General features: G+C 47.1%; 1 protein-coding gene across 2 annotated transcripts in view; it reads left to right on the top strand.

Annotated features, from left to right (window-relative positions):
* The window catches only part of EXOC4 (exocyst complex component 4), a 396,577-nt gene extending 386,769 nt beyond the window's left edge, over positions 1 to 9,808 (top strand). Inside the window, exons 18-19 of one of the 2 annotated variants that reach the window (XM_030480710.1) lie at positions 8,436 to 8,708; positions 9,339 to 9,808. In XM_030480710.1, the coding sequence (XP_030336570.1) occupies positions 8,436 to 8,673 (238 nt within the window). In that variant the 3' untranslated portion in view covers positions 8,674 to 8,708; positions 9,339 to 9,808. Of the gene's footprint in view, positions 1 to 8,435 lie in introns of both variants that reach the window. The other variant, XM_030480709.1, reaches the window with a different exon arrangement.
* Positions 9,809 to 13,961: the final 4,153 nt, after the last annotated feature.

Raw genomic sequence — 13,961 nt, 5'->3', positions numbered from 1 at the left:
TTCCTTATATCTAGTCTGAATCAACCTTCTTTTAGTATTTGTCTAGACGTACTCTTTAAGTGCTTCACAGTTAATCTTGTTTACTTTCTTATTAGAATATCTAAGATATTTTGGGTGCTATAAAAATGACTCCCTAATTCCCAAAAAAGGAGGGGAATAAAGTATAGAATTAGGGGGTTTTGTTCCTTTTGGGTAAGCTCTGAGTTCTTGCCTTGTGAAGCAGTTTCCATCTGCACTATTACAGAGTAGGAACGCAGCTATATAATGAAGGCATAATTAAAGTAAGATCCTTTATTCTGACACATCACACTGCTCATCTGAAGGTCCTGCTCTTAAAAAGAGATCAAGTTATTCTTAGGGAAATCAGAAGTGAACGTTGAATTCACCTGGCCATCTTTTGACACACTTTTTTGTGTGCAGGCCTTGGGTTATAGGTTAATATTAGCATTTAAATGGAGAATGGTATTAATAGCCCTCAGAGGAGCTTGTCTCATCCTGATTGCCTTTCCAGGGATCTTCTCTAAATGAGGAAGCCTCTTAAGTTTGTTCTCTTTCTCCAAGAACAGAGTTCAAGAGACCTTCTTTTCTGACATACATATTTATACTCAAAATGCATCCTTGCAAAATGAGTCCATTGTTGGCAACTGGATGTTTTGTTTTACAACTGCTTCTTAAAACCCAACAAACCAAGTTGTTTTCCATGTCAGTTGGCTTCTTCAGTTTTAGTTTGCCCATGAGATGCCTTTTCTTGCACCTGGGAACCATTTCCACCAGTGATATTTAACCTTCCCTATCTGCTCTTAGTACAAAGGTGTTCTCCAGACGATGGTAAATCTTCCTGGGCCAATTCCAGCCTGCTAAAGTGAGAAGGAAGAGGACAGCGTTGTAAGGACGGGGTTTATTTCATAAAACATGTTTTCTTGTCATAGGATCACAGAATGCTTTGGGTTGGAAGGGAGCTTAAAGCTCCTCCAGTTCCAACCCCCTGCCACGGGCAGGGACACCTTCCGCTAGAGCAGGTTGCTCCAAGCCCCTGTGTCCAACTGTCCTGGGTTCAGCTATAGCAGTCATTTTTCTCCTGCTTAGTAGCTGGTGCAGTGCTGTGTTTTTTAACTTTCAGCCTGGGAACAACGCTGATAACACCGATGTTTTTAGTTGTTGCTAAGTAATGTTTATTCCAACCAAGGACTTTCTCAGTCTCATGCTTTGCCAGGGAGGAGGGGAAGCCGGGCGGAAGCAGAGACAGGACACCTGACCCAAACTGGCCAAAGGGGTATTCCATACCACAGCACGTCATGCCCAGTATATAAACCGGGGGGAGTTACCCGGAAGGCCCAGATCACTGCTCGGGTCGGGCTGGGTATCGGTTGGCGGGTGGTGAGCAATTGTATCCTCTCCCCTTGTTATTTCACTAATCGTTATTATCATTGGTGGTAGCAGTAGTGGTTTTGTGTTATACCTTAGTTGCGGGACTGCTCTTATCTCAACCCGTGGGAGTTACATTCTTCCCATTCTCCTCCCCATCCCTCCGGGAGTGGGGGGAGGAAGAAGGGGGGGTGGGGAGTGAGCGAGCGGCTGTGTGGTTCTGAGTTACCGGCTGGGCTCAAACCACGACACCAACCTGGCCTTGAACACTGCCAGGGATGGGGCAGCCACAGCTTCTCTGGGCACCCTGTGCCAGCGCCTCAGCACCCTCACAGGAACAACTTCTGCCTCAGAGCTCATCTCAATCTCCCCTCTGGCAGGTTAAAGCCATTCATTCCCCCTTGTGCTGTCCCTACAGGCCCTTGTCCAAAGCCCCTCTCCAGGTTTCCTGGAGCCCCTTTAGGCACTGGAGCTGCTCTAAGGTGTCCCCTTCAGGAGCCTTCTCTTCTCCAGGCTGCCCCAGCCCAGCTCTCTCAGCCTGGCTCCAGAGCAGAGCTGCTCCAGCCCTCGCAGCAGCTCCGGGGCCTCCTCTGGCCTCGCTCCAGCAGCTCCACGTCCCTCTTGTGCTGTTGCCCCAGAGCTGGATCAGGGCTGCAGGGGGGGTCTCCCCAGAGCGCAGCAGAGGGGCAGGATCCCCTCCCTGACCTGCTGCTCACGCTCTGGGGGTGCAGCCCAGCACACGGGGGGCTCTGGGCTCAAGCACACACTGAAGAAGGGTCATATTGTGCTAATCCACTATTACTATTTACCTGTTTTTCAGATGATAGAATCAGCTTTTAGTAAATGTTAATTCTTCTCCCTAGGCTTAAATCTCAACTTTAAAAAGAAGCAAAGCAGTTTGCCAGCATTTCACTGGATAGAGATTTCCCTCACTTGCAGTCCATTTATTTCTCCCATCCCTCCCTAACTTGCTTTTCCCAACTTCCTCTTGATAATCAAAAGAACATTTATTATGGCAGGGACAAATACACTTCTGAAAGTAAAAGGAAGAGCCTAAATAACAAAAATCACCAAACAAGAGGCTCATCCCACTCCCTCTTTCATATTTCATTATTTGATAACATCAGAAGATGAGGCCATCAGAGCTGCTTGGGTAAAGGCAAACAGGAATGTGCTTGATCAATATTTATTAATACTTTCAAAGACAAGGGAGGCAAAGTTGAGCAGACTTCATAATGGAGTGAATAATTACTCATGCAAATAGGGTTTGGCCCAGGGCAATGCCATGCCAAAGCAGCAGGGTTTTAATTGCACCCCATTATAAATGCATACCTTTGGCTCCCTCGTGCTGTCTCGCCTGCTCTCTTCTTTCTTGTGCAGGACATTTTTAATTAAAAAATAATCTGATCCCGGAAAGAGTGACAGATGAATCCTGTGTCTGTTGGTGCGGAATTCCTCAGTAATCCAAGATTTGGGACAAGCTAAAAAGGAAGGCAGCTGGAAGGACATGGGGTAAAGATGGGCTTGTGTTGCTGAGTTTGTCCAGTGATTGGTCTGACTGCAGGCAGAGCTTTAGTTCTTGCTCCTTCTTCTTTTAAGGTGCTCTGTCACCTTGGGAAGATCATGAGTCTTATGGACCATGAGAATATGGACCATAAGACAAGACCCTGGCACAGGTTGTCCAAAGAAGTGGTAAATGCTCCATCCCTGGCAGTGTTCAAGGCCAGCCTGGACAGAGCCTTGGGCAACATGGATTAGTGTGAGGTGTCCCTGCCCATGGCAGGGGATGGAACTAGATGATCTTCAGGTCCTTTCCAACCAAAACTATTCTCTGATTCTATAAGAATATGGACCATGAGAATATGGAGCAAAGACTTGCCATCTCTCAGAGAGATCAACCCAGCCGGAGCAGGCTAAGATTAAAATCTCATTTCACATCTGCTCAGCATAAACTCCCTGAAGGAGACCAATATTTCCTGAATCTAAGTATTTACTTTGTCAATCTTACTGCTTTTTCTACGCCTTGTCTGTATAACTGTACATGAGCTATTGCCACCACCCTCACAGTTAACCTTATATTAGATTTGTGACTGTCTATTGAAGCATCATGATAAATACCCAAATCTTTTAAACCATTGAGGCTGACAGCAGCTTCTGGGCACTCAGTGAATGAGCAGTGACTGGGTGGAAGCTGCCACTTAAATGTGGGACCTTTGTTTCTGCAAGGTCCCAAATACAACTATTCAATTATGCCAAGTTTAAGCATAAGCATTTCAGGATTAATTATAGCCGAAGAGGGGAACTGAAATGAAGACTCATCCTTAGACCACTGACCTGGATTGGGGTGGGCTTGGCAGTGCTGGGGAACAGTCGGACTTGATGATCTTAGAAGTCTTTTCCAATCCAGTTGATTCTATGATTCTATGACTTGACGGGCTTTATTAATCCCTGCCTGTATTAGATGTCCCTTTATCTATCTGCTTTATCTGAAGAATGAGCTGTGTTTTTCTGGCTGGGAGAGAGTTTATAGTAGTGCCAGTGTTATCAAGGAGGATGAGTCTGAGCCTCTCCTGTGCCTTTTTCCCCTGCCAGTGCATTGCTGCTTCTGGAACTGTGTGAGATCTGCTATTTGTTGTTTCTGATGTTAGATCTAAGGCAGAAGCTCTTCCCTGTGAGGGTGCTGAGGCGCTGGCACAGGGTGCCCAGAGAAGCTGTGGCTGCCCCATCCCTGGCAGTGTTCAAGGCCAGGTTGGACACAGGGGCTTGGAGCAACCTGCTCTAGTGGAAGGTGTCCCTGCCCGTGGCAGGGGGCTGGAACTGGATGAGCTTTAAGCTCCCTCCCAACGCAAACCAGTCTGTAATTCAATGTGTCTACCTGCAAGAGGAGCCAAGATTTAAAGAACATCCATCAGTGTGGCAGGAAGTGGATTGGACACACAGGCCTTGCCGTGATGTGCTCCTGAGCCAAGGCTTAGTTTTCCATACCAAGAGGTTCACAGGGAATTCTCCAGGCTTTGTCATTGTGCTGGAATTGCAGTATTAGCATCATTAGCAGATAAACTGCTAGATCTGTTCCTATGAGTGGAGATGAGGTTGGATTTAGTCTCCCCCTCCCTGAATCCTGTATGGAGAAATATGCTCCCCAGGTTTTGTGGCTTCTGCTATTGATGTTTTATCAGCATCACAGTCTGAGTGAATAAGAGATGTGAACATCGATGGCAGTAAATCGTATCACGTCATGTGGTGGGTGGCACAGTAGCTTCTTGGGACCGCCAATTGTGCCGTTGGGTTCCCCATCCTATGCACAGGAACTGAAATCAGTAGTTGACACAGAGTGACTTGGTGTTACCCAAACCCGGTGAGATTAGAGTTTGAGGGATTACCCAAATGCCTTCTGTGAACAGCAGCTGATACAGGGATGTGCAGGGTCTCCCCCATCCTTACCTCTCCTGAGCTGCACAAACATCCTTTTATCATGTCATAAATCAGGGGGATTTGGGGTTTCCTCAGACCACATGTACTACCAAGCAGCTCTTACCAAGCCTATTCTAAGTGGCTTGCAGGTTTCCCTTTCTTTTCGAAGGGGCATATTATCACTGAGACCATTTTCTGAGCCATTTACCTTCTGCTTCTAACGGAATAATGTGTCCTTGGAGCAGAGGCCACCTCTAAGTCCCCTCAGACCAGTGAACTGGTCCTCCATCAGCTCCAGGAGCTTCATAGCCTGTATCTGAAATGTGTGGAGCCGAACAACTCCATTGTTTTTTCAGCTTATCATTCATCCCCAGGAGTTGGTTTTTGTGTCTTGTACCCTGTGTTCTTTATTTATGTCTGCATGTATGTCTCCCATTCACGCACACTCACTTCTTTTGAGCACACAACCCAAATCCTGTCCTTATTCTTTGTATTGATGATTTTGGAGTCCTCCTCCTCTGACCATGAGCCCTTCCTCTCACTGATCTCAGCCAGACCACAGTTGTGTTGGTGCAGACTTTCAACCAGGGGAACATATTCTCAGGTCACAGCAGCAGATGATGCCCTGAAGGATACAGAGGAGATAGAAGCACAGATCTCTGATGCCCAGTAACTGGCCACAAATAGTAGGTGAAGCCTGAGCCACTCTAGTATGTAGTTTTGCTACAGCTGCATTACAGTCATTGCTGCAGTGATTTGCAGTCTGACAGCGTGCTGGATGCTCCGTGCAAAGGCACAGCTAAGCCAGACCTGAGAGCCTGCAAAGTAAAGAACAAGAGCAATTGAATATGCATCTTTGCCATGTTTGCCCTGATTGCTATTTTAATGCATTCAAAGAGGAGGGAAAGGGAGGGAGGTGATAACTTTTCCTGCTCTTGGGTTTTAAATCATTTATTCCACCAAGACCTAAGGATTAGACTGCAGCCTGCCCTTGCTCTCTGCAGAAGCATGGAGATGTGATGCAGGGACCTCCTCTTTGGCTGTTCCAGCCCATTTCTGCCTTGATTTGCTCTTCAGCCAAAGAAGTGCTTGGTATTTGGCTGAAACAAACCCTTGCTGCATGCAGACAGACGAGGATCATAGAATCACAGAATGGTTTGGGTTGGAAGGAACCATAAAGATCATCTAGTTCAACCTTTTCACTTCTCCTTCCACATCATTTTCTTAACAAGGGTATACAGCAATTATGAAGTTAACCAGTTCCTCTAGAAAAAAGGTTACTTTCCATCATGCACCACTTCTGTTTCGGTTTTGATATCCCAGAGAGGCCTAAACTACAGCTGAGGTTCATGGCTTCGTGGAGCTTGCTGCAGTGGGGTCATATGTGAGAACCTTTCCCCTTATCCCGGACCTGGAAGGGTCTGCTCAGGATTGGGACCCCTAATGCCTAAAGGAGCTTTGTAAAGCTTTATATTTGCACAGCTCCCTCTAGACAGGATGCTTTGTGTCGGTGATATCTAGAGCACAGACTCCTGACACCGGATCCAACCCCTTGGTATAGATGGGGAAACTGAGGCACGGAGCTCAGCTGTGTGAATTGGAAAGGCTGTGCCAGGAATTCACAAAAGTGCTGTAAAGGGCACCGAAGTCCTGATTCTCCTTCTGCTGCATGACCTCTATAGAGTGCTTTCCAAGCACCTCATGCTCTTCTCCCAGTTTAAACTATAATCAGTTTGTGCTATAAAGGAATCATGAAATCTTAGAATGGTTTGTGTTGGGAGGGAGCTTAAAGCTCCTCCAGTTCCAACCCCCTGCCACGGGCAGGGACACCTTCCAGTAGAGCAGGTTGCTCCAAGCCCCTGTGTCCAACCTGGCCTTGAACACTGCCAGGGATGGGGCAGCCACAGCTTCGCTGGGAAAAGTCTGTGCCAGCGCCTCAGCACCCTCACAGGGAAGAGCTTCTGCCTCAGAGCTCATCTCAATCTCCCCTCTGGCAGGTTAAACCCACTCCCCTTGTCCTGTCCCTACAGGCCCTTGTCCAAAGCCCCTCTCCAGGTTTCCTGGAGCCCCTTTAGGCACTGGAGCTGCTCTAAGGTCTCCCCTTCAGGAGCCTGCTCTTCTCCAGGCTGCCCCAGCCCAGCTCTCTCAGCCTGGCTCCAGAGCAGAGCTGCTCCAGCCCTCGCAGCAGCTCCATGGCCCTTCCCTTTGTGGAAGGAGGGAACAAAATAGTCTCAGAGCACCCCAGCAGCTCTCACTAGTTTCTGCTCCTTCACTGGGCTGTGGAGTCAGGACAAATAATCCAGTCCCAGTCCATTCCCAGCCTGTTTGTTCTGCAGTGGTTGGATTGGCAGCTGTCAGAATTGCCCCACTGCTTCCCTGGCCTGTGATACATTTGCCTTTCAGTAAGTACTTGTTTAAATTCTCTTTCTTGGCAATCTGTTCTTTCCCTAATGCCACTTTGCATTAATTCAAACCAGCCTGCGCTGCAGCCTCTATATTATTCCTTCTCTTCAGATGATCTTTTACTTATTAAAAAAGGCACCTTCAGCTCCTGGCTCAAATTTGATTTTGCATTATTTAATATTCCTTTCTCTCAAACTGTGTGTCTCGGTAGCGTTGGTGGTCCCTGGAGTTTAGGCTGGAAGCTCTTCCCATGCTCCATATTAGCATCTTTCTACAACAGGGTTTCATTAGGGACAAAAAAAACCTCCACTTTCCATATCTCTGTGATTTCTTTTGTTTCCAGAAGACTCCTGTTCTTGCAGTCTGGATACACGTCTATGTATCACCATGTATATGGAATCGTAGATTGGTTTGGGTTGGAAAGGACCTTAAGATCATCCAGTTCCAACCCCCTGCCACGGACAGGGACACCTCACACTAGACAAGATTGCCCAAGGCTCTGTCCAACCTGCCCTTGAACACTGCCAGGGATGGGGCAGCCACAGCTTCTCTGGGCACCCTGTGCCAGCGCCTCAGCACCCTCACAGGGAACAACTTCTGCCTTATATCCAACCTGAACTTCCCCAGTTTAAGTTTAAACCCATATATTTATATGCATCTATCTATATACTGTTTTCTATATGCTGGATACCAAACGGTGACATCTCAGCTGATGGTAGCTACTAGGAAGGAGAAGCCCTCAGTAACCCATAGTCTGTGTTTTAGCTGAGTATGGATGAGTGTGGGGACCAGACTTGTTGAGATTCGCTCCCTGTGCATGTAGGTGCCCACTTGGCATCTCCTGATGTTTTATCACAATGTTTGTGCTCTCTTTGTACAGCACCTGATGCAGTGTTCTCTGCTCGTGGCACTGCTGGATAAAAGTAATAGTTAATGGTATTCTACGGAAATAGCAGGAACATAGAATCACATCCTGGTTTGTGTTGGAAGGGACCTTAAGCTCATCCAGTTCCAACCCCCTGCCACGGGCAGGGACACCTTCCACTAGAGCAGGTTGCTCCAAGCCCCTGTGTCCAACCTGGCCTTGAACACTGCCAGGGATGGGGCAGCCACAGCTTCTCTGGGCACCCTGTGCCAGCACCTCACCAGCCCCATACTGAAGAATTTCTTCCTAATATCAAATCTAAATCTCCCCTTCAAGTACAATCAGGTATCACTGTTCACAAGAGTGGGTTTCTTTGCTTGCTTTTCAGGCAGTATTACGAGATGCTCTACAACACAGCAGACGAGCTGCTAAACCTGGTGGTGGATCAAGGGGTGAAGTACACAGAGCTGGAATACATCTACGCCCTGAACTTACTGCACCGGAGCCAGACAGGGGTGGGAGACCAAACCACCCAGAACATGAGGTTGCAGAGGTTAAAGGAGATCATTTGTGAGCAGGCTGCGATCAAACAGGCCACCAAGGACAAGAAAATCACCACCGTGTGATCTGCTCTGTCACATCAACTGAGCAGCAGGGGCTGGTGGGTTGCAGATCTAAGCCTCTGTTTCTGTTATAATCAAAGGCAAATTGTATCTTTGGGTTGACATCGAGAAGGGAAATGCCATTTGAGATTTGGGGTTGGGGTTGTTTTGGGGGGTTTGATGTGTAATCACATAATGCTTATTTAACGTGTTCTCCTAAGAGTGATTGTACAACAGGAACAGGCATCGTGGTGGAGATTTGGGTGGGATATTTAGCTTTGCTCTCTTACTGCTGCTTTGCCTTGAGATGTAAGGCAAGCTGCTATCTCTGGTGGGGTGGGAAAAGAGCAGATTTCACACTGAGTTAGGTCAGAGCCTTCAGACCACGCTAAAGCAAACAGCACCATGACAGTGCAGCTCAGACCTGTTGGTCACATGTGGGAGCTTGATGGTTTTGATGCTGTTCCAACAGCGTTGCTGCATGGAGACAGTTTCAGCTCTGCCACTGCTATTCTCCATGACAGCTGTAGATGCACTAAGTTTTCTGCTGTTTCCACTGCAAAGAGATCTAGTTGCTTATTCCTTCAGACAGTGATAAGCCAATTCTCATAGTGGGAGGTAACATGGGACCATTTGTTTCCACTTGTAGTTTTTCATTATCACAGAGCCATATGGCATTGTTTCTACAGCTCATACTGCGCTGGATGATGTTGGATGTAGGAGAAAATTGCCAATATAAGGTAATAGCAAAACTTCATTCTCTGTTTCTGAATATATCTTTTGAGTCTCCCCAGCTCAAAAGATATTTTGTTATCGTCATTTGATGTACTGGAAGGACATGCAGGCTTATGGAGCTCAGTACTGATGATCAGCAAGGGCAGGAGGAGGGCAGATCCCAGCCCTGCAGTCTGAGGTGCACTCACATCACCATTTCTGCCCTGCCTTGACCATATGAAGCCAACTCTAGAAGGTTCCTTATAAACTGGGGCTGAGTTTCTACCATCCCTCCAAACCCAGCATACACCACCCTTGTATGTGCCAAGTAAATGGTCACCCAGCTGGGTCTCACATGCTGAGATAGGTTCTCTTTGAGCTGTGTAAGTGCTTGTGTGTCAATCTCGAAACTGCAGAATTAAAGGATGTTTAAAGACTCTTCAAAGGCTTTGGTGCTTTGTCTGGTGGGTTTTTTAAAGAGCTGTTCTTTTCGTGGTGTTTAAAAGATTCTCTTCCAGGTCTGAATTCATAAAGTATCATCCAAGGTGACATCAGTGTGGAAGTGTCTTCTGAATCACTCAGTCTAATCCCCAGCTACCATGGGACAACTGGACAAGAAGCTTCTCAACCTTCATGTTAAAAGCAGAACCCAATAGTTCCAGTTCTTAGGAATCTTCTGGTTTCTATTCTCATTGTATTAATGAACCCAATTTTTCTTATGCCAATGTTGGCCTTTAACTGTAAGATTTCCTTCCTTTCCTTGATGAATTTGTATGGGTGAGGGTAGAAAACGCCATCATGGTAACACATATGATGATGTATATGTCTTTTTGGGGTAACACACGAGATCTGTAGTCACCTCCTCAAACACTCAGATGTGCTGCAGTGTAGATAGAGGAAAGCAGCCTATTCCATATCCAGACTTTGGAGGAAGATATAGAAGCTGTTTTGTACATGTAAGCCAGATTTGAGATTCTTCCTCATCTCCATCTCCCCTCTGGCAGGTTAAAGCCATTCCCCTTGGCCTGTCCCTACAGGCCCTTGTCCAAAGCCCCTCTCCAGGTTTCCTGGAGCCCCTTTAGGCACTGGAGCTGCTCTAAGGTCTCCCCTTCAGGAGCCTTCTCTTCTCCAGGCTGCCCCAGCCCAGCTCTCTCAGCCTGGCTCTGGAGCAGAGCTGCTCCAGCCCTCGCAGCATCTCCATGGCCTCCTCTGGCCTCGCTCCAACATGTCCAGGTACTTCCCAACAGGTGATTCAGGACTATAACACACAATGAAGCAGGCCCATCCTCTGGATGGTTCAGTTTTCCATGTGTGTTTCCAGCTACAACTAACAGCATGGCAGCAACCCGCCTGCTACAAAGACCTGGACACTATAACCAATGATGGGGCTATTCTGGCACTGAATCTGCCTGGATAAAGAGAGTCCCCTTGCAAGGGGTCTGGCTTGTGTGTTGGTGTTTGTTGCAAATCCTCGCTTGCTAATAGGGAATAGAGTGGGTGGGAAGAGATCTTTTGAGAACATTTTTTGTTCATTAAGCTGTTATTGTGGGTAGAGTCAAGCTGTTATGTTTAATAGTAAATAACTATTCAAACAACATGCTGGCTTATCCCTCACAATGTCCGCACACTCGTAGGCACCTATCTGGAGCCACAGCTGGGAGGCCAACCCCAAAGGTGGTTGGAAGAAGGGGGTGATACTGATTCACCAGTGGCTTCTAAGGTGTTTGGAAGGTCCCTTGGAGCACACAGTTTCACCCAGGTGACTATGTGACGTTGTACTCAACACCTCCATATAGTAGCCACCAGCCACTTGGGTTTGGTGCGAGTCACACAGTACCTTCTTGCTGCTCATGTGCTCTCATGGTCTAGTGCAGATTTGGGGCAGGCTTTGGCTGTCTTGAATTTATGAGTTCTTATAGGTTTAACAGAAGCACATGTCTCCTAAGAGCACCAGCCCTTGGCACTACTTGTAAGCATTTACTTCTCCTTTCTCCAGCATGTTGTCTGGTAACTATTTCTCCGCTCCAACCTGTAGAACCTGGTAACACAGATCATAAAATCATAGAATCATAGAATGATTTGGGCTGCAAGGGAGCTTAAAGCTCATCCAGTTCCAACCCCCTGCCACAGGCAGGGACACCTTCCACTAGAGCAGGTTGCTCCAAGCCCCTGTGTCCAACCTGGCCTTGAACACTGCCAGGGATGGAGCAGCCACAGCTTCCCTAGGACACCCATTCCAGATGGAGCATTTCTAACACATTCACAGTGGAAGATGACTTCTCAAGGGGAGCAAACCACATGAGGGTGTTGCAAACTGTGCTATGACCAAGGAACCCTCTTTCGCTTGGATCTGAGCTATGCACAGCGCAATGTACCCCCCTTCTGCCCTGAAGGAGGAACCTAATCCTCACTCTGGTACCTTCTCACAAGACTGCATTCAACACCTCTGGTTCTGTTCTCTGCACCAGTTCTTGTCTACAAGGAGTTTTGAGGTCTTGACATGACCCTGCAGGGCACAACAGTTTATGGACAAAGCCTGGAGATTTTGTTTTGTAACGAAACATGAAATGCTGTCAGCTCCACCAGAGAGAAATCATTACATGGATGTGGCCCTTTGGTGCTTAAAGAGACAAGGAAATACTTCTCCAGACCAAAAACCGAAACACTTTCATGGGGGCTGTAAAAGTTCATGAGGGTTTCACAATTTCCTCTTTACAGCCTCATCATCTTTAGTGGGTTTTAATTATCACGCTATTTCGAAGCCTGCACCAGACAAAACAGCAGAAGTGGAAGGAAAAGCAAATTGCTCTGGTTCCTTTCAAAGTTGTGTGTCTGTCACCAGCTCGTCCTCTCCTGAGTGCCTCATCCCTCTTGGCATCCTCTTGATTAAGGATGATACAAACCTGCCTGTCTGGCAGATGTACATATGTACACACATGCATAGATAGGTATGTAGGTAGGTAGATAGGTAGAGAGAGATAGATAGATAGACGGGTAGACAGATGGATTGATAGATACATCAATAGATAGATGATAGGTAGATAGATGGATTGATTGATAGATACATCGATAGATAGATGGATAGATACATAGGTAGATAGATGGACAGATAGACGGATAGATGGATAGATAGACAGGCCCCCCAGGGATCTCATAGTGTGGGTTCCCCCAACCTGATCAATAGATACATCAATAGATAGATAGATAGATGATAGATAAGCCCCCACGGATCTCATGGTGTGGCTCCCCCAGGCTCATGCTCTGCCACACATGTGATGAGTGCAGCCATTCAGAGCCAGCACTGGCTGGAAAGCTTTGCTGAGGAGTCGTTCCACTGAGACTCTCTTTGTGCCTTTTCTTGGCTGAGTTTTTACTTTATTAGCATGAGTCATAATTGCAAATTTCTGCTTGAATGTGGTAGATGGCAATAAAGGGGGAGGGCACCCAGACAGGGAGCGGGGAAGAGTTGCCAAGAGGAAATTAGCATTGCAGTAATGCTGGTTCTATTGCTCTTACACAAGTGGGGAGCTTTTTTTTTGGTGGGGAAAATAAGTCATTTTACTGAGATGAGACATGGAGAAGTCACACAAATGGCCACTTAATGCCCTGATCCTTAGTCCTGGGGATTAATTCCCATAGTGGAACATACTATGATACACAAGCCCCGTCCCTCACTGCGCACAAAGCTGACTGTGCTCTCATTTCAGGAATTTATTATCTGAGGATTCATCCTGCTGCACTTTAAATACCCAGTGACCCACATCAATTACATCACGGTAGCAACCTGAGCCTCGGGCAAGGCTGGATGTCCACCACTGTGCATGTGCATAGCAGGGGATGTTCTGCCCTGAAGAGTTTGTACTCCCAACAGAGGTGATGGATGGTAAACTTGAAAGGAAACTGAGGTGCAGGGAAGCCAAATGTTGCTCTCCAGGCCATGGTCCCTGGTGTACTACCCCTGCTCTTCCATTACTGGGCAAAACCACCTTGTCAATCCCGGCTGAAGCTGTTCCCTGCAGTTCATGTTTCAGCTTTTTACATCGAACGAGGAGCATGCTCTGAAATGAGGCATTTTACTTTATTTTCTGTTCCTTCCTTTGCTGATTGGATCTAACAACTGAACCAGGAAAAAATTAGGCAGCTGCAGCCAGCATCTAATCATTAAATTTGCTTTGGGATGACCTGAGTGAAATTCATCAGGAGCGATTTATTGGGAAGTTCATTGCATCGGTGTTCATTATTTACTCTGTTAAGCTTAGGCACAGTGGCAATCAGTGGAGAAAATTGGACTGTTAGGGCCTTGGACTTCAGTGTTTGTAATTTCCTCTACCGAGTTGCAGCATGAGATGTATTTGGCACGGAGAAATCACCCCCTTTGCTGCTGGAGCTCAGTGTGCTCATCCGATGGCACCCAGCCATCACGGTGGCTCGGGTAATTGGAGGGGTGAAAGCAGGGCTGGGGAAAAGAGTCACAGAAAGCAGCTTGAATCCTGACCCTGGTGTTGAGCACTTCCAAAGGCCTGTGGTTATTAATGTCATGGTTATCTTTCATGCCTCTGCCACCCAGCTGAGGCAAAGCTTCTGCTCTTGCTCCTGGT

This window comes from Strigops habroptila, chromosome 3 (assembly GCF_004027225.2).
Source record: "Strigops habroptila isolate Jane chromosome 3, bStrHab1.2.pri, whole genome shotgun sequence".
In the NCBI taxonomy this organism is placed as follows: Eukaryota; Metazoa; Chordata; class Aves; order Psittaciformes; family Psittacidae; genus Strigops; species Strigops habroptila.
This window is presented reverse-complemented; position numbering and strand designations above follow the sequence as displayed.